General features: G+C 38.8%; 2 protein-coding genes across 10 annotated transcripts in view; one reads left to right on the forward strand and one right to left on the reverse strand.

Annotated features, from left to right (window-relative positions):
• Positions 1–17,440, reverse strand: part of NT5C3A (5'-nucleotidase, cytosolic IIIA) — a 28,726-nt gene extending 11,286 nt beyond the window's left edge. The window contains exons 1-2 of one of the 6 annotated variants that reach the window (XM_080383348.1): positions 17,146–17,440; positions 1,115–1,221 (exon numbers count right to left, since the gene is read on the reverse strand). In XM_080383348.1, coding sequence (XP_080239474.1) covers positions 1,115–1,221; positions 17,146–17,257 — 219 coding nt within the window. In that variant the 5' untranslated portion in view covers positions 17,258–17,440. Of the gene's footprint in view, positions 1–1,114; positions 1,222–1,597; positions 1,775–17,119 lie in introns of those variants that run through there. The other 5 variants (XM_080383345.1, XM_080383343.1, XM_080383344.1 and 2 more) reach the window with 5 other exon arrangements.
• Positions 17,441–17,831: 391 nt separating this feature from the next.
• Positions 17,832–19,636, forward strand: part of BBS9 (Bardet-Biedl syndrome 9) — a 308,046-nt gene continuing 306,241 nt past the window's right edge. For all 4 annotated transcript variants that reach the window (XM_080383273.1, XM_080383274.1, XM_080383272.1 and 1 more), the window contains exons 1-2: positions 17,832–18,008; positions 19,055–19,172. In XM_080383273.1, coding sequence (XP_080239399.1) covers positions 19,061–19,172 — 112 coding nt within the window. In that variant the 5' untranslated portion in view covers positions 17,832–18,008; positions 19,055–19,060. The remainder of the gene's footprint in view (positions 18,009–19,054; positions 19,173–19,636) is intronic.

Below are 19,636 nucleotides of genomic sequence, written 5' to 3' on the forward strand. Positions count from 1 at the left end.
ATGTACCAAAAAAGGCATGGCATGGCATCAGTGATAGCGGAGAAATTTGAGACCCTGGCAAGCTACAGAAAATTGGTTTTGGTGTTCTTGGTGGCTGAAGGAAAGAGTCTGGTGAAATGATAAAGAAAAGGGGCACGCTCCTTAACATTTACATCTAGTTTTCCGCTTCCTTTTTCTTTTTGCTATTATTAAAGAGCATTACTTTCATTGACTTGTTCTAGGAAACAAAGCTCACCAAAACTTTTCAAAAACATGCAAGCTTCTTCATGTAACTTCTGCTATTTACAATGTTTGAGTTGCAAGAAGCAGGGGAGCCGCAACAAAAAACACAGAATGAGAGTGTGTGCCTGTCTTTTCCTCCATCTGTATATGATCCTTTATAGCTACATATATGCTCATTTATGTATAAGGCAAGATGGGTTTTAATTCAGACAATTTGAATTTGGATCCGTGAGTTTTAGAGGTTTCTCTTAGCAGCCCCAGCTGTTCATAGGCTTATATTTTAGACAGGAACATTAAAAGCTACTTGACGCGAGTGTAATCACATCAGTCACTCCATTATGTGCAGCTAGTCAGGAGCACTGTGCTAGTGATCGTGCAGTCTGCTAGCATAACCTGAGCTCAGGACAAAGATTTATTACTGTATAATTCCCCAAACCAAAAGCATAGTATGTTTTATATTCATATGATGTAAACTCATATATGGTAAGAAATCCTTACCAAATTACTCTTTTGGTAGTTTTATCAAGACGTGGCCTTAGGACTACTTATCTAAAAAGTACATAGGCAAATGTTATTATGGAAATGAAACAAGAGAATATGTGAGTATTTTCACAGTTGCTTGATAACATGCTGCAAAACCAGATACCCAGCACAGGTTATATGAAATAACTGGAAGTGGCTTCACTACCTGAGCTATTTTAAGAAACAAAATAGGATGCGTACTAAAAATAATTTTTCCTGGTTTATTTTGTTTAATTATTTACATATTTTTGCATTTAATGTGCTAGATTCTTTTATTTAATTTGGGAAAAAATATAAAAAAATCTGGATAGACAGCTTTCACAGAAAATATGACAATAGCATTTCCTCTCGTGCTTTTAAAGGAGAGTACCTGTGCGTTGAGCTTAGGGCACTCCTGATTCTTCTGTCCTTGATTTTGTCCTACTGCAACAGCATAGGTGGCAAGCAGAGTCCAGAGACGCAGGGCTCGCATGCAGGCTGCCAACAGAAACCAACCAAATCCTTTTAAGAATTGGTCTGCTATATTATATGATCTTTGCTATTTCTGCTGTATAGAAATAAACGCAGACATGCATGGTGCATAGCTATGTCACTCTGAAAATACCCACACCTCAGACTACTCCAATACATATGTAAAAGTAGAAGAACATTTAAGTTGAACTAACCTATTCAGTAAAATCTGGTAAATATATTCATTCTTTCAATGCTATTGCCAATTCTGTGCTATCATTTTTCTAATTTTAAAAATATGTTTTGTCACAATAAACAACTCTAAGTAATGCCTCAGCTCATAAACTTGGCTTAAAAATGCAGGCAGAAGACAGTACTGTTGACAGAAGCTGTGCACACTTACCAGAGGGTTTTGCAGGAGCAGCTGCAGAAGCAAAAGAAAATTCCTCTTGCTTGAGAAACACTAATATAGCAGCACAAGGTGCAGTTGAGGGCGTTTCCAAATACAGCCTGACTAATCCCCGTGCAAAACCCCGGGGTCCTGTGACGCACATCAGCAATGCACAGCAGTTTGTTATGCTCAGCAGTACAGCCTGACAGGCTTACAGATGATCAGCTGGTGTACTAACAACAAAACCTTTGACCTTCTCTGAATGAACAGCTTTCATGAATGCAGCAGGCAAATTTGGGCTGCTCTAAGAGAGGAAGGCACTTGTTTTTCAAAGCAAAAGTTTACTACTTTGTTACTTTTTAACCCTTTTATAAAATCTTTGCAAGTATTTTAGGATTTCCTGTTGCAGAGCACCACAAATTTCTTACAGCTCATTGACATGGCCTCATTAACACTTACAAGGGAGCACACCTTTATTTGTGTAAAGGCAGCAAATAAATTACTTAATTAATCTTTGCTTTGACTTTAATTATCTATGTGATACTGAAACAGGAAATCAAGGAGGCTTGTTTGTCAGGATTTTTGAGAGACAAGGCCACTCGACATGCTTTCAAAAGGTTGTCATTAGGCATGTTGCCTGATCGAAGATAGTAACAAGGTGACACAGAAGTTGTATTTAAAAGGAATCTTTTTTACTGTGAGAGGATGAAGGAAGTATTGCCTAATCATATTTACACTTGGAAGTTGTGTAAATGCTTGGAAGTGTCATGTGAAGTTAACTCTTGTTACAGCAACAGTGAGAGTCCCTATACCATCCCTTAATTCATCTTTGACCTTAGGTTTATGATCACTATTCCAGGCTGCCAGAACAAACCACAAACATCAGGCCAATTCATATGTGGCCACAAATGTGACCAGTGTAACTGTCAGAATTGAAGCAAGGGCAGGTTAGTAGTGTAGCACATAGAAAACCAGCACATCCTCCTTAAAAGGAAGTTTTTATAACTAATGAATTTCTGGAGTCCTGGTAACATGGGGGTGTTTTTATGGTGTTAGGGGTTTTGTATGTTAAAAAAAATAATCCAGACTTTTTATGAATGATACAGTGGATCCATATGTTTTGGGTCTGCATTCTAGCTGTAGACCAGTATGTACTCTCACCTACACCGTGTGCTTTCAGTTTTTTCAGTTGTGCTCTCTGTGTTTTGACCCAGTGGGACAAATAGTGAATACTTCAGCTGATACAAAGCACGCAACTTTCATCAACACTAATTCTCTTAGAATTGAACAAGATCCCCCCAGACGTACGTGCTAAGGTCTGCTGTATCCTGAAGCAGCAAAACAGTTTGAAAGGTATGTTCAAAATATAACGTAATCCCTGCAAAGACTATATACAGTAAATTTGTATTTACCTGGCACTGGTATTTGTGAGGATTCATAGCTTCCATTCATCTACTTGTTAGAGCATTTGTACATTATTGTAATAGGTAACATACAGGGAATATTACCTTTTATAGTATATTGATACAGTTAGCGTGCTTTTGGTTAATAGTATCTCCAAAATAATGTTTCAGAAAAATATGTATAATGCAGTGTCTTGAATAAAAATGAATTATTTGCACAACAAAAAGCTGTAGCTTTTGTCAGTGCTGGATTTCATATTTTAAAAAGTCTTACAAACAGTGAAGTAGAATATGCTTGTTAGATGAATCATGCCGTTCAGGTAAAGGATCACTTTATACATGCAGTTTGCAAAGTACTTGTCTTTGAGCTTTTATATGTTTTAAAGGTAAAAAGGGTGCTGATATAAATGAGTCTTGTGAACCTCAACAGGTGAGACTGGGATGTGGAAGGTGGTATAGCAGGCCTTTTGATATTCTGGTACTTGTCTGATATGATTCAGTGAGAAAATTAATTCTAATGCTATCAAGATTTTAAAGGAAGCTAGTTTGCTCTTTATGAAAGTTGTGGAAACAAAAAAATTTGTGTGCGTGTTATTTTTTAAAAAATATACTCATGATTTAAGACTGAAGAAAAGAGCTGCAGAAATTAAGTCCAACTTTTGCAGATTTTGGTATATCAGGCTCATTAGAAAGCATTTTAAATGAGTGATTTAAATGAGCATTAGTGAAAGAGCTAGAAAATGACGTGAGCAAAATTTCTGTAAACAGTAATACAGCCAACACCTAATTCTTAGAAAAAACATCTACTGTATCTCTAACAACAATGTACTTTCACTTTAATGAAAATACCGTATATGAAACTCCTCATCTAAAAACCAAGGAAGACTGTCTTTGCAACTTTAAGAAACCTTTATGTCAAACACTTTAATTACAATACCGGCTACTGACCATTTTGTTACTGCTGATTTGAGTCAGCTGAGCATTTTGTTTACAGTGTTTAACTTCTGGTAAGAGATGAATTAAAATTACCAAATGAAGTCCACCATGATATTTCTACCCCCACAATATCGAAGGTCATTTAAATATATTTTAAGAACCATGAACTAAAGAGGTATAGCTGTTTCAACAGATAGGTTCTATTTTAACCTTTTCTCTTTGGCTGAGGGCCATACCTCGACTGCAGAATATTCTAAACAGAAAGAGAGAGAGAGAAAGAGAGAGAAAGGAGCACCACCACTGAAAAATTAGATGGTTTGTCATCATGTAAGACTAGGAAAAGGTTCAACTTTATATGGTGGTGTGTTAGGTGAACTTAGTTTGTAGACATTCAGGATGCTCTCAGAGTATAAAGCACTGTAAGTTTGAGTCTGAAGGAAAGAAAAACTGGTTCTGCCGCTCCTTACACACCTCTGCCCCAAGTTGCACCTATTTGTGGAAAGAAATGAACACAGCACAGATAAGTTAGTAAGCTGAACTTTTTTTTAAGTAAATAGTTGAATACTTCAACTAAACCGACATCACCTTTTAAAGATCAAGAAAGAGGTCATATATGAGCCGTTTTTGTTCATTAGAATTAGAATATTTGCTACAAAAATTAGGTGACTGAATCCTGTCTACAGTATAAACATCAGCTAGTGGCTTTCCATGAGCTTACTACCTTTTATTCTTGTTTAGTGAGCCTACTACAACTGCACAACTTTAATATATCGCCCCATATTTAGCATATTGCCCAAATTTACTGGAACAATACCTTGTTTTATTGCAGGGATCAATTTTAAGCATTAAGGAACTTTATTTGTTTTCTAATTTTGATTTTGTGATAAGTCTACTTAGTAAATATTTTCCAAAGCAGACTACTTGATATAATGTCCACAAGACAGGGAAAGCTAACTGAACCCTTTTCAGCAAGTACCAAAACCAAGCAGAAGAAAGGAACCAACATAAACCCATTTTATTCAAACATCATTTTTATTCATGCCTTAGCAAACCAAGTTAGCAGCATCCTGGTTCCAGAAATAGCTTTTTATATTCCTAAGTGCCAATTACAAGGAAAATAAGATAAATGTTCAGTTTGATGAAGCTGGGGTAAATAAAGATTTAGGATACCTTGCAGGAATTTTGGATACCACTTATTTTTCCAGTACAGGTTTGGTATATAAAATGCTAGCCTTATTTACAGCTGGTATGATGCAATACAGAAGTATTATTTGTATATGAAAGTGTGTGTGTATTATAGAGATGACTCATGAGGAATGTAAGAGATTCTTTAAACAGAAAAGAGCTTGAACAGCCCTTGCTAAGGAAAAGTGCTAAGAACATATTAAGGACTGAATTCATTAAACTGTGATAAACCTAGAAGACATATGCTAAGAAGATGAGGGTCTTAATCTGCAATGTTTTAAGCAGTACCATTTTATCTGAGAATTTGTTTTGTCTACTCAGCTATCATATTTAAAAAGGCAAAAATAAATGCGTATACAGAACCAATTAGAGGAACTAAACGCTGTATCACAAGACATATTTTGCAACTTGATTTGATACTTTTAGATCTAATCAGAGATCAATCTTTCTTAAAAATAAAAAAGAAAACTGGTGATCATCTACAGTTTGACCATTCATAACATAAAGTTATTTGTGCTAACACATACACTCAAACATATAAAGAACAGCTAAACTTCTTCAGCAATTATTCTTTTCATGTTTAATAAAACAATCCCTATAATGTTGGACTCATTAAAAAATGGTATCTCAAGAAAACCACTGTCATTGATTAAAAAAATAATGCTGCATAAAGACACACTTCAATTCAGCAAGATAACTGTGTGTGTTTTAAGCATGGGGTAGGTAGATAATCAGCTCCATTAGGACTAACCAAAGGTTTTAAGCAGTGGACAGGAACAATGCTAAGGGCATGCAGTGAGATAAATTATTCTGGTTTAATGATCTCTCAAGGTGGTTACTCTATTAAAGTCCATAAGGTCAGAATTAGAAGGGTTTTTTTTGTGTGGTGGTTTGGTTTTTTTTTTTTCCTTCTTTTTCTAAACATTTTCTGCAGTTCTGGAAATCTGAAATGAACATAGTTTTTAGCATTAATTTCAAACATACAGGAAGCCATGACCGGCAATTCTATATGGGATTGTTCAGATGAGAGAATAAAAGATACTGCAGCATCATTGTCCCTTATGCACCTTCCTCTTGTGCTTACAAAAACACTCTAAAAGCAGAGATCTCTGCTGGTGATAAATCAACAGAAATTTTGAATCTTACAAGTAGGAATGAAGGCAAACCAAACACATTGCTGACTTGGTGTCTTGCAGTCCAGGTAACAGAACACAGGAGTAAGAGGTTGGACAGATTTACACATTTAATCAAAGACATCTTTCTCAAACACAGATATTGTTACACATTACAAAACTCAGAAAGAACTGTAACAACTGTGGCAACAGAAGTCGACACTTTATGCAGAATTTCAAATCCTGTATAGAAGTCTATGAAGAACTAATAGTAACTAGGGCCTGAATTTCCAGTATTTCATGTGACCTCCTCCTGTCAGTTATTACTCCAGGCAAAAATGTAGTGTCTTTCTGAAAGAATATAAGGGGCACAAACCATACAGAACCAGTTCTGAACATTCTGGGATTGAATGAATACAGCTCAGGGCAGGCATTTTTCACCTCTGATTGTATGATAGGGGAATCACCTCATCTCTGTGTTTTGCTTGCACTCCCCTCACTTTGGAGAGAATTAACCTTTGAAACTGGTAGGCTAAAAAAAAATATTTATGAATTGTTTAGTAATCAGTGAGTATCTTGAAATGATCAAATCATCTTCAGTCAGTAACCACTTATCTTGGAAATACTGGTCTATAAATGACATCTGACCTGAGCCAGAATTTAATCTGATGGGTTTTTCTTAAACATACCTCTCCTCCCCTTGCCAAAAAAACCCCAAACCTAAATGTAAGCAAGTTCAGATCAATACTATGAAGTTACTATATTATGCTTACATTTAACAATAGTTTCTAAAGCATTAGAATTGAAAGAAGAAATGAAGGTTGTGACACTCACTCAATGCAGGGCAGAAGAAAACTGACCCTTTTTTCTTGGCCTTCATACTTATATTTCACTGCTGCCTATTCTTACCAACGCTTTCTGCATAGCGCTTTATAAATCCATTAAGCACTTGCAACTTAAAAACCAAATGCACTTCTCATTTCCCTGCCTTACTGGAGATAGAGCAGAACTGCAAAAGTCCCTGAGAAGGGCAGTAGTATGAGCCATGGTATGAAAAGCTTCCATAGAATGAACAATTGAATGTAACAGAATTCTTCAGCCTGGAAAAGAAATGACTGGATGGCACAGAAAAGGTTAATAGACAAAGACTGTTTGCTACATCTTTCATTGTAAGAGGCAGAGTTCATCAACTAAAATGAACAGGAGGCACATTCACAACAAATGAGTCAGCTACAGATCACACAATTCAGTAAAGTAGTAAAATGTGGAATTAATTTACACAGCCTTAAAAAGATATTGGATAACAACATGAAAAAAGCTCATCTTAAATTACAGGCACTGTCTCTGAAATAAAAACTGCTGGAGGCTGGGAAATCATTCTAGAAAAAAAATCATGACAACTTGCCCCATTCTGATGATTTCCCTGGGCCTCTGCTATAGGCTACTGCTAAACAGATGATACTATCTGTACCAGGCAAGACTTTTCATAGAAGGTAAGTCAACACTCCCTGCTTGCAACATGTGACAACAGGGAGAATCATTTGCTCTTCATGATAGTGCTTCAGTTTAATCGCAAGTATCTCATTTTTTACCTCATTCTTCCTTTATTCTACCTGTTCTTCAGAGACCACAGATACAGAAAATTAATTTTTGACAAATTGGAATTTTTGAATTTGACTAGTGCTCTCATTTTCCTTTAATACTGCTATGGTAACAGGATAGATGTTGGGAGTCTGGCTATCTGAAAGATCCACTTCCCTCTCAAGGTACACAGAATTTAATGCTTCCTGAAAGAATGTTTACAGATGAGGCTGTTGGTACAGCTAATCCTTCTTCAAAATATCTAGGCAAACAGTATAGGATTCTAAGAACTGGCAGTATGTAAATACTGTGGTATATTTATAAATTCTTAATGAGCTATCAGGTATGAAAAGCTCACCTTGCATAATGTAATTTTGATGACCCATAGTATTTTTTTCCCAAACTGTACAAGTATACCTTTTATAATAAAATATTTTATATATATATCTATACGCACACGTGTTGAAAGAACTTAAAAAAAATGCTTGCTTCCCTAGAAGCTTCCCATGTAACACTATCTAGAATGGAATTTGCATTGAGCCCAAGGCCTGGACTGAATCAGTTGCTGCTGATGCGCTTCTCTTATCTGCTTCTAAGAAAAAAACATCTGCTTAGATTTTTTCTTGCTGTATCTAGGTCAAATAAACTCTGACCCTTGAATAGTGGAGTTGTGGGACTCAGTTTGAAAGCAAAGTCAGCAGGACAAAGTTTAATCTACAATGCATTACCAGACACTGCCATTTTGATGGAAGAATGTAGTGCTAATATAATATTCCAATTAAAGTTACGTATTGATACTAATTAGTTTTTTAATGGTTAGGATCTCTTTGAGTACAGACCATTCTTTAGACTTCTTGAAAAAATAATCCATCAAGTCTAGGATGAAATACAGCTGCCATGCACTCATTTTAAAAGTAACAGGCAGCAACACAATGACTTGAGGTGTGATGGTTTGTTTCATCTCTGTGTCTCATTGTTTTATGGATGTTTCTGACTGCTGCTGGCTCCACTCAAAGATGCAACTGGATGCTCCTTATATCTGTATATTTGCTCCCTGGAAGTGATATAGGACATGTTCAAAACCCATTTGTAATAATACTACCACTACTACGATTTGTACTATTTGTACTGCTAATGTACCAATACAGCTACTGCTTTGTACTAACTAATTCCTTCCCTTCGGATTCACATACAACTTTTTTCATGGTAACATGCACTTTTAATCTGATAACTAGTAAGTTTCCAACAAAGAGGTAAAGCTTTAAAGCAACAAGGTTAATGGTACATTTCAGTGGTATTCATTCTGTCAGCATTAAGGTGGAGTAAAACAAACTCTCAGGTAAAAAAACCACCCCTCTAATAAGCTTGGATTATTTCAGTGATCCAATCTGAAAAACAGACGAACAGTTTATTATAAAGGTGAAGGAAGGAAGACACAGCTAATGAGTGGGGAAACAAGTAAGGACAAGTACATTTGAACAGGAATCTTTCTTGGTGGCAAAACCAGCTCAAGAAATCTGAAATTCTATATTCAGGCACTTATTGAACCTTCAGTGTCCAAGTCTAGGCCTTGCCTCACCCCTTTAAAAAAAATAATTACAGATTGAATAAATTACCTTTTTTTTTTGAAAGCTTGGCATATATGAAAACAGAAGCCACATTTCCTTCTAGCAATAGGCATTATTTACATAATTAATAGAAATTATTGTATTATACATTACATATTATATATATTTGTATATATATATAAAAATAAAATATTTTTGTAATTATTGTCTCAGTGCAGTACTGTATTCTTTTTTGGCATTTTTACTGAACAAAAAGTATATAGTTACTTGTAGTATTTAAACATGGTGTCGTCTTTGATTTGTACTGCAACCTTAAGCATGTTCACTTGTACTGAAAAATACCTCATCTTTAACATTCAAGTTAAACACTCTTGATATAAAGATTAGCCAGATTAGAAAAATCCAGTGGACTTTTAACAAGTACTGGTTTTTTTTGTGTCAAACAGTTAGAAACTCCACACAAATAACCTAAGATAGAGGTGACCAACACAACAGTCACAGATTCCAACCTAATGGCTGCTGTGTGACAGATGTGGGACTAAAGATCTGCTTACTGCAATCATCATAAGTTCTCAGATGTTTTACAGCAGCTGACCATTGGTGATTGATTACCATCAATAAGGAGAAAGGTAGGAGAAAGTGGCTAATGTCCAGCAACTGGTCAACATAACTGTGACACAAACACTTCTGCCCCAGGAAGAAATAGTCCCTACAGATCAACTGCTTCATGGTAACATGACTGCAAGAAGGTCAGGGGAAAAGTTAAATTTCATGTCCTAACTTTTATTTTCTACACTCTCTACGACAGTATACTTACCCAACTCTCTTGCTCAGTCTTACCTGGCCTTATAGCTCTTCACATGCTGGCTAGGAAAGAAGGCCAGGAAGAATAGTTGTGAGCTATTTTTGCCTCTCAGTTCCATTTAGTATGTGATGGGATCAGCCAAATTTCAGTGTTGGGCATCAGACAGGAAGCAGAGACATAGCTGCTACTGTAGGCTTTCTGCATGCAGGAGTAGTTCAGTTGTACATGTCTGACCTGGAGTAAGGTAGTGGCCAAGAAATGCCAGTGTCTGTGGGACAGGATTTCTTAAATGATAGGTTACTTTACAAAATAGGGTATATCCATCTTCAGAGATCTACCGTGCAGACACAAAATTCACACTAGTGCCACCTGCTGCTCTACACTGTCTGCTGCAGCTCAACTAGCTAAACTTTAAATCTTGAAAATTAATTACTAGCCGACAAATGCAGCAAATTATAGCAATATGATCTAGCAGTGTGCTTGCTTCTCTTCCAGTATTTTTCCTTAAACTCTCGCCGAGACTGACTCTTCACAGTAAGTGAAGAGTATACTGTAGTATACTTGCACAATATATGCTTGCATATGCACACGTGGAGGGAAGGAAGGAAAGAGGGCTGATGGCTTGAAGGCTGGTAAAGTGAATTGTAACAAGCCAATATAGGAAAAGACTATATATTTTGCATTATGCAATAATTCAAGTGAAAATAAAAGGAAAGAGGCAGCTATTCTATTTTTTTAAGGAAAGAACTTCTAAAGTTCAGGTATTTTTAAAAAGTTTCCAGACTTAAAAAAATAGTGATGTTTTTACATTTACAGGTACATTTACATTTACCATTTATATGGAATTTACAGCTAGTATCTTCTGCCTAAAAATGCATGGGTCCATACTAGGGGTCTCTTCTATGCCTATATTGATCAATTTAGGTATTTTTTATAGAAGCTGATAGTTCTTGTTAACTCAAGACTGACTGTTGGAATGCTAAGCCAATTTAATTCATAATATGAGCAAATCTGCAATGATATTAAAAAAACTTCTTACTGCTTATACTGTCTGACAGTTAAAGGTAACACGTTTAATACTTGCAATATTTGCTATTGGTCTTAATTTGTAAGAAGAGTTTAATAGAATGGATGCCGTTATAGCTCAACCAATAATCAGGAGTTACTGCAGAGAGGAGAAAATAACTTGAAAATACAACTAAACACATACCAACTATTTATGAAAAGGTAAACATATTCCAGAGCAGAATGATTCACTGAAAGATTGCTTTTCTGTCTTAGAGAAAGACTTTATATAAAAGCTAAAAGAAAGCAGCAAACAAGCTCTTCTGAGCCTATACCTACAATATATGCTGTATCCTGACTTTTACTTATATACACTACTTGGAGCTCAGTTTTCAGATGTAGTTCATCATGACATTTTTGAGAACTGTTATAACTACAATTAATGAGTTCTAAATAAACTAATGCAGAATTAAAGATTTAATTGATCTTCCCGTAGCCATTCCTTGAAAGGATACATATTTCAAGACCTACTGAATTAACAAAAAAAAAAAAAAAAAAAAAGGCAGGGCCAATTTTGGAAAATTAAAACCTACTTCTGAAACAGGTGGTTAAAATTTTAGGATCAGCTTATTATACTAAATAAAGTAAAATATTAGTATTAGTATGTACATAATCTCTATAGTAGACTACTTTTTGATTCTTAACGGTGTTAGAAGAAAACACTGAAATTTAGTCAATTTTTCTTACCTTAGGATACAAATATCTAAAATTTCCAGCTGAATTATTTTACAGTGAGAATAAAAAGCTATTACTAGTATCTAAGTTGTATCAACACAAACTATGCTTAAAGTGTTTTTCCTGGCCTGTGTAAACTTGCTTTACAAGCCACATCCTAGGTCATTATATATAATCATTATCATTATCTGTGCAAAAAGCCTGCAGGCAACACAACCTTGTTTTAGTAATACTGGTGTTTATCATTCTGCGAATGTGATTTTTCTATTGAGAAATACAGTCTAAACCAAAAGCCAAGTTTTATAGAAATAGTTATATGACATCTCCAGTACTCATATCAAATGTAACTTGGTTTTAAAATTTTAACAATTAGGCAGGGCAGTATTAGGTCTCAGGATTTCTTTCACTTTTCACTACTTTGGTTCACATCACAGAACCATTCTTTCTGAACAATATTATTCCCACATGGATCACATCACTGGATAGGTCTCAAGGTCATGACATTTTAAATATTATTGCTGCGATACCAAGAAAATTACAATGTCCTGCAGTGGTTATCGTTAGAGAAAGTCCATGTCACTTCTATTCCCCTTTTATTGATTCCGGCTTGCTCAGGCTTAAACTCTTCTTCATCTTTGTAAGGGAAAAAGTATGTATGAAGGTACAGTTTCACATAATATCCATTTAGATTCTTGAATATGTATGCTACATATTACAAACTCCTTTACTTTATTCACCACTTGGAGGTCATTAATGTCTCATGCCAGAATAATGTCACAGTTACTACAACAACTAGTTACTAGCAACAAGACAAGAATAAAGAGGTGGAGTGGTATGTCATGGCTGCCAGCTGTAAAGGTCTGTATCCTTCATCTATGGCACAAATGCTCTGATGCCCTAAGAAACAAGACGCCAGCCTTACCAGAGACTGGCAAGTAAAATAAAATAACAACAATAATTAAAAAAATCTCCCCACAAAATGCCTATAACAGTCACACTCACAGAATATGCTCCTTTATTTCTTAGAGAAGTAGATAAACAGCAGCCGTCTCACTTATTACTAGTTTGCTTATTTATCTCCAGGCAAATTCTAATACTGCAAAAACCCATTAATTTCTTTCCCCCTACAACGTACTAGAAAGGAAACCGGCCAGAGACATCTAACAATGGCTGGTTGAAAAGTTTCCTGAAATATGAGAAACTACTTTCTAAGTCAATGTTTAATTTGCTGTTGTTGAAATTTGATACAAAGTTTCTTTTCAGGCAATTAGATGCTCTCACTTCAGCACAGAAGGCAGAAATTGACAAATGTAACCAAGTGCCTAGTTTTCTGGAAAACAAACCTGAGAGATAAAGCCTCACTTTAAGGTATTCTGCTATTCTGTCTTCAATCAGCTCTATTATGTTTCGCATCCTTATAAAATAAGTACAATAAAAAGCTCCAAAACTAAAGAGTGAGGACAAGGTGCTGAAAAAAATCCAAGGTTCTCACAACTTTATGAAACAGACACAACAAAAAATACTGTTACCCTATTAAGCAGTTTTTCTTATATTAACCCCCTATTTTACTTAATATGGACTACTCCTTACAGATGAGTGGTTTTGAAAGACTTAGGCAACATTTTTCACTCTATTTTGTGAACACCTTTTTTCTGCTGAGCTTCTAAAAGGCTTTGCAAAGAGTAAGCAAGAAACTGAAGTCTATTGTCAGTAGAATTGATTTGCTCTATAAGGATCCACAACTTCATTGCAAACTTGTCTGGGGCCTGAAAAATCCAAAAGATTGAGTGTTATTGTAAGGTTTAATCTCTTTTTACTGTAAGGTTTAATCTCTTTTTAAAGTATCTATCAAACATTATCTAATAAATTACCCTGAGAATCTAATTAAGAATCTGATTAATTATTAACCTTCTCTTTAAATTAAAGTTAGCAACATTGCAGCTAACTTCTACCTTTACCTGACTGTAGGAATACTTTCACAGTTTCACAGAAATGGCAATTTGGCTGTGCATAGTAATACAGAAGACTTTGGGAGATAGTTGATTCTTAACACACAGAGTAAAACGTCACATGACTGTCTATATATTTACTATTAATGCCTCTGTTACTTCAGAAGTGGAGCCGAAGTAACTCTGTTTACATTGATCAGTGCCTAAGGGAAACTTCCTGTTTGCAAACTTCAGATGGTCAGTAAAGACACAATATTAATACTTTAATTCCAAACCTAAACCTTTGCTTCCAAATAAGATGCAGTAATTTTATGGTGTCTTTATTGAGCTGAAATTTGTGTATCAGGCTAGTGACTTTGCTAAAAATTCATCGACTGAAATGTGAGATATACATTTAAGAATTTCTGAATTATTTTTATTCAGTTAGGAAACATGGTTACCCTTATATTTTCCCCAAAGCTTGAGAATCCTTTCCAGTCTTCTTCACATTGAACATTTTTGGTGTCATAATACCTGATTTTAACTTGTCTTATAGATACTCTATTCGATTTGTAAAGGTCACTGTCTTTTTAGCATTTAAACACTGCTATAAGTCAGCTTTTTACTTACATTTGGGTCTTATATAAATCAAATTTTATTTTAACTAAGAAAAAAGTAAAAAAAATATTGCTGCAGTTCATTATAATGAAATAATATTTCATTGGTGAGAATTAAAGTCACGTAACTAAGGTGTAAACAGGCCTGCTCCCTACTGATTTTGAGAAAAGTTATAAATTAAAGTAATTCTGAATCAAATGTGGATATAAAACCATAGCATAATGTTCCCCAAAGAAAACCTGAACCAAAAAAATCTGCTGAAAATACAAGAACAATCCTGTAATTTTAACCTAACACAGAAGACCAGCCTGGTATAGTATTGTGTATTAGTTGTGCAAGAGAAAAAATACATCTCAATAAAGCAGTATTGTTCAAAACCACACCATAATTTAACACTAAATTACAGGGTGGAAAATGGCACCTTCTCCCCAAAGCTCAAAGGAATGTGTCTCTCTCGTGATAAACTGAAACAGACTGAGTGTCTTGTAAATGACAAAAGTAGCTAATCAAATCTACGTTGGCGGATAAAACTATTTCAGGAAGTTCTCCAGAATGCAGTATAATCAAGTAAAACAAACAAACACATTTTTGCCCTTATTTGACAAACTCAACTCCTTGGTGTAAAGCTTACATAACTATTTTGCTTATTTCAAAGAAATTTCAGAGCCTGATTATGTGTCTGTTGAAAATACTTGATGAGGAAGAAAGAAAACTTGCAGCTGATGAACTAAAGATGTTTGCTAGCTGAGGAAGCTGCCAACTTGAATATCAGTTGAAACGCTAGCTCTCTAATGGAGCAGATAGTATTAATGTGTTGCATTCAGTTGGCCAAATGTTTCTGTATGAGAAGGCTGACATGCTTTGAACAAGCTTTATTTTTCCTTTGCAATGTAAAGTTGAGAAAAGCTCTGATCATAAAAGCAGAATTTTTGGAAGTATCTATTTAGGATTACAGATCTGTGTCCAAGAACGTAGTTCTGAAAATTTTATCTGAATTACATACTTCAGAAATTCACTTATCAGAAATCAATTTAACATTGTTGTAATGGTTTTTTCCCTATCAAAGGCAAAATCTTTGCAACAAAGACGAAAGTTACAAGTCTTCCCAGCCAAAACACCATTTAAATGTTGTATGGAAAGCGAATACAAATATATCTTTAGCAATTATTAGGCACTTTCTGAACTACAGCTCAGATGGGATATTACAAATAGGAGTTAGTGAAACTTGGATCTGCCTTTTGTTTTCATGATCAGTGTTCTAAATGTTATTTTACTGTCCACATAACTCTAAAGTTCTATTATTAGAGTACTAGAAATAATAATAATGTTGATGATGATAATAAAAAATGGCAGTTAACCAGTGTTATGCCACTGAGTTTTTGAAATGAGTTTTGTAAAAATCTACTATAGAGTCCAGAGCTCTCTTTTAGAAATACATCTAAAACTTCTCTAAGGTGGCAATCCAAACTTTCTGCTCTCCCACAAACTGTTTTAAGTAGGCTCACAGAAACTGAAAACCAAGAACCCACTCTCCAAATTGTTGAATGATGGGACTGATGACTAGAAACAGCATTCAAGTATTTTTCCAGCAGAAAGTATGAGGACTCTGTGATTAGGAAAAACGCACAGCGGAATTCTTCTCGGGACCCACTTTATCACAAGCTGCATTGTATGACTTCCACCAGCAAGTGTTGCAACGTAGGGCCAAGTGGATAGTTAGCTCACAATTCACACACAGAATCCTAGTTCTTAGCAAAATCTACGTTTCCACGTGTAATTAAGAAAAAAATAGAGTGTTCAGTAAAGTTTTGTGGGGGAAATCACAAAATACCCGTTGGCTAACAGCAAGTGACTTGATTTCAGTTCAGTTCTTCAGTACAGCGGCGTCCAAATTACAAACGCAAATTTTGAAGGATTTCAATTTCAATGAAATTTCAATTTCAATGTAATCAGGATATTGCCTAAACCAAGAACTTTTACAATCCAGTCGCTGATAAGCAGACCTTTACATAAGGCCGTAAATAACAAGTTTAACAAGGACAGTAGGGAGCGAGCTCCATCTTCCTTTTATAGTAACCGGGAACAGACACTGCTTCCAAGTTTCAACAGATGGCTGAACACATACACCCACACACCCACCCCCCATTTTTTCCTTGTGTGAACAAGTTACAAGCAGGCTGTTAAGTTAGCACCGCGACCTGCAGCTTTACGCTCAGGTTCACGGGGCCCGGACAGGCCGGGACGGCGCAGACCCTGCGCGCTAGCGAGCCGTGCCGCGCCGGGACCGCCGCTCCTGCTCCCGCTGTGTGTCCCTAAGGACCAGCCACCGGGTCCGCAGCCTCCCGGAGCCCCTTGGCCTCACGGGGTGGGCACAGGAGCAGCCGGGCTCCGGCGCCTGGAGGGGAGCGGCGCGAACCGGACTGTCAGCGCGCCGGGCGGCGGGCGCGGCGGGGCACGCTCGCTGTGGGGCGGCGGTGGGAGGCGGCCGGGCCGTGCGGGGCGGGGCCGGGCCGAGCCGGACTGTGCGGGATCCCCGCCCGCGAGGGCGGCCGTGCGGGACCGGCCCGCCGCCGGCCTGAGGAGGAGGGCGAGCGGCCGGGGCCGGCGGGCCGGCGGCCTCCCCCGCGCGGCCCCGCTCTCGGCCCGGTAACCACGTACCATCTCGATGATCTTGGTCTTCCTGCCCGTCTTCTTCTTCATAGTGAAGATGTACTGGGCCAGCACCACGCCGCCCACCAGGGCGCACACGCTGGCGCTGGCCACTGCTCCCATCTTGGCCACGGCGGTCCTGTCCATGGTAGCTCGCAGGGGCAGCTTCCCCTGCGGGGAAGCGGGGCCGCCCCCCCGGCCGCTGGAGGCGGGGGGTGATGGGGGGGGGGGAGGCTGGCGCCCCTCAGCGCCTGCCCGGGGTCTCACCAGGGTCCCCGCCGCCCGCCGGCCTCGCCAAGTGGGCAGCGACGGCGTCGCGCTCCGCCCGCCCCCGCAGCACGCGCCCCGCCGCCTCGGCTCCGGCGCGGGCTCCCCGCGAGACGTCACGGGCGCGTGTCCTGCCGGCGGTACCACGGCGGCGGGAAGGCGGGAGGAGAGCGGGCGGGCTGGCGCTGCAGGGCGCCGGCAGGGGGCGGTGCGGAGGGCGAGAGGCTCCTGCTGAGGGCTTTGAAAAAGAAAAGCCCTTAGCTCGGAGGGCAGGTTTTTCTTCAGAAAACGCAAAGGAACGTCTCTCTTCCCTCTCGCCCTCCCTGCCCCCCCGCACAGGAAGAAATGAGAGAGCCCGACGGTCCGTCACGCCGCTTCCCAAACTACATTTCCCAGCGTCAGCGCGAGCGGCTCCCTCAGGGCGGGGCGGGCGCGGCGGGGCCGGTACTTAAGGCGCTGGGAGAGGGACGCTGGAGATGGCGGCGGCGGCGGGGAGGGGGCTGTAGCGCCGTCGGTTTGCGCCTCACCCTTCGTTTCGTCTCAGGTCGTGCCTGAGCGGGGGCTTCCCGCGAAGGAGGGGGGCTGCCGCCTCCGAGCAGCTTGGACTGCGCGGTGCCCGGCGGGTGCCCAGGTAAGCGCCCCCTTCCCCCGCTGCGGGGTGCGTGTGTGCCCGGGAGCGGCCCCTAAGGTGCGGGGCTCGGGCGTGCGTGCTGCGGGTGCTGCCCAGGGGCTCCGTGAGGGAGCGGGTGTGTGGGGAGGGCTGTGCTGGCGCCAGCCGGCGCCCGGCTGCAGCAGGTTGCCTCGCTGACATAACGGCGGTAACCGCCTGAGGCAAAAAAATACGTTTTCATTTGGCAGACATCGTTTCCTTTAAAGAGGAAAGGCATGCAGGCTGCTCCAAAGGAAAACAAGGGGGGAGCCCATTGTTTTTCCTTTCTCCTGGAAAAAACCGCTAGAGCCGGCGCTGCCCCACATCCCCTCAGCGGGCTGTGGGGCAGCGTGCAGGTTTGTCCTGCTCACGGCAGGGCACAGGCACTGAGCTGTGAGTTTTGAACTAGGGTAATGTTATTGTCAAGCCACCTACTAAAGGATTAGTCTCCTCTCTCCCTCCCTCTTCTTAAAATAACAGCAGGTAGGGAGCAGAAAAGCTGATTTGTGCCCTATGTGACCAAGTTCTTTAGCCGTGTCATTAGGGCATCTTCAAGGCGATTACTGGGTGGAGGTTTTGATGCTGTCTGTGTCTTCATTTGCTTTTCTAAAAATAAGTTCTCTTGCCAAAAACTTGCATCAGAACTGTTTCCCCCTGATACTCCTTGCTTGGAGAGAAAACTTCAGTTCTGTGACTTTCAAAACTTGTATTACTTCCTTAATGCTTATTACAGAAGGCTTTTAACAATTTAAAACAAGCTGTTATTTTTTGCCTTTTGCTCACATGTGTGAGAGACACTAGCAGTATCTCTCACAACTAATTTGTAGACTAATGACAAGAAGTTTCCTAAAGTTGGCTTCTGAACTGTGTAACTAGAAACACAAGACACCTGAAATTAACGCTTGTTCAGCTCAGGAGAGCAATGTGAAACTGACATGAAAAGTAATTAATGAAAGTTGTTGCTAACAAAGTTGTTTGTACAAGCAGTTGTGTGTATACATTGTAACAATGTTTTGTTTCCTTTTCAGTAAAGAATGTCTTTGTTTAAAGCTAGAGACTGGTGGTCCACTATACTTGGAGAAAAGGAAGAATTTGACCTAGGCTGTCTGTGTGTTGCTGATGTTGATAATAGTGGCAGCGGACAAGGTAAAATCAGAGTTACATCGCTGCTAACTTATAAACTACGCAGCTGCAAGTTTGCTTTGACCAATGCATACTGAAGGCTTGTTAGCAGACTTTAACTAGCCTGGCTATCTTCAATGTGTCATTGTAGGCTTAAGAAGAGAAATTCAATGCCATTTATCTTTGTATATTTGTAGGTTTCTGAACATCTTGTTTGTGTTCAGCAGTAATTTCTCTCACATCTTATTCCCTCAATGGTAGATATCTTTAAAATAGAACATTTTCAGTTAATCATGGCAGTAAAAACACATTGTAAGTTGCTGAAAATACTTAAGGAAAAAAGGAAGGTAAGTGCTAATTAAGAATTTAGAAAAACAAACACTTCCTGCCTGGAAAATAAGGGACCACTGAAATAAGTGACTCTGCTTGAGAAAACCCTGCTTTTCTATGCACTCAATGTGAAATGATCTTTGCTGTCAGAGAGAGTT

The sequence above is a fragment of the Falco punctatus genome (genome assembly GCF_963210335.1).
Source record: "Falco punctatus genome assembly, chromosome: 4".
Classification (NCBI taxonomy): domain Eukaryota; kingdom Metazoa; phylum Chordata; class Aves; order Falconiformes; family Falconidae; genus Falco; species Falco punctatus.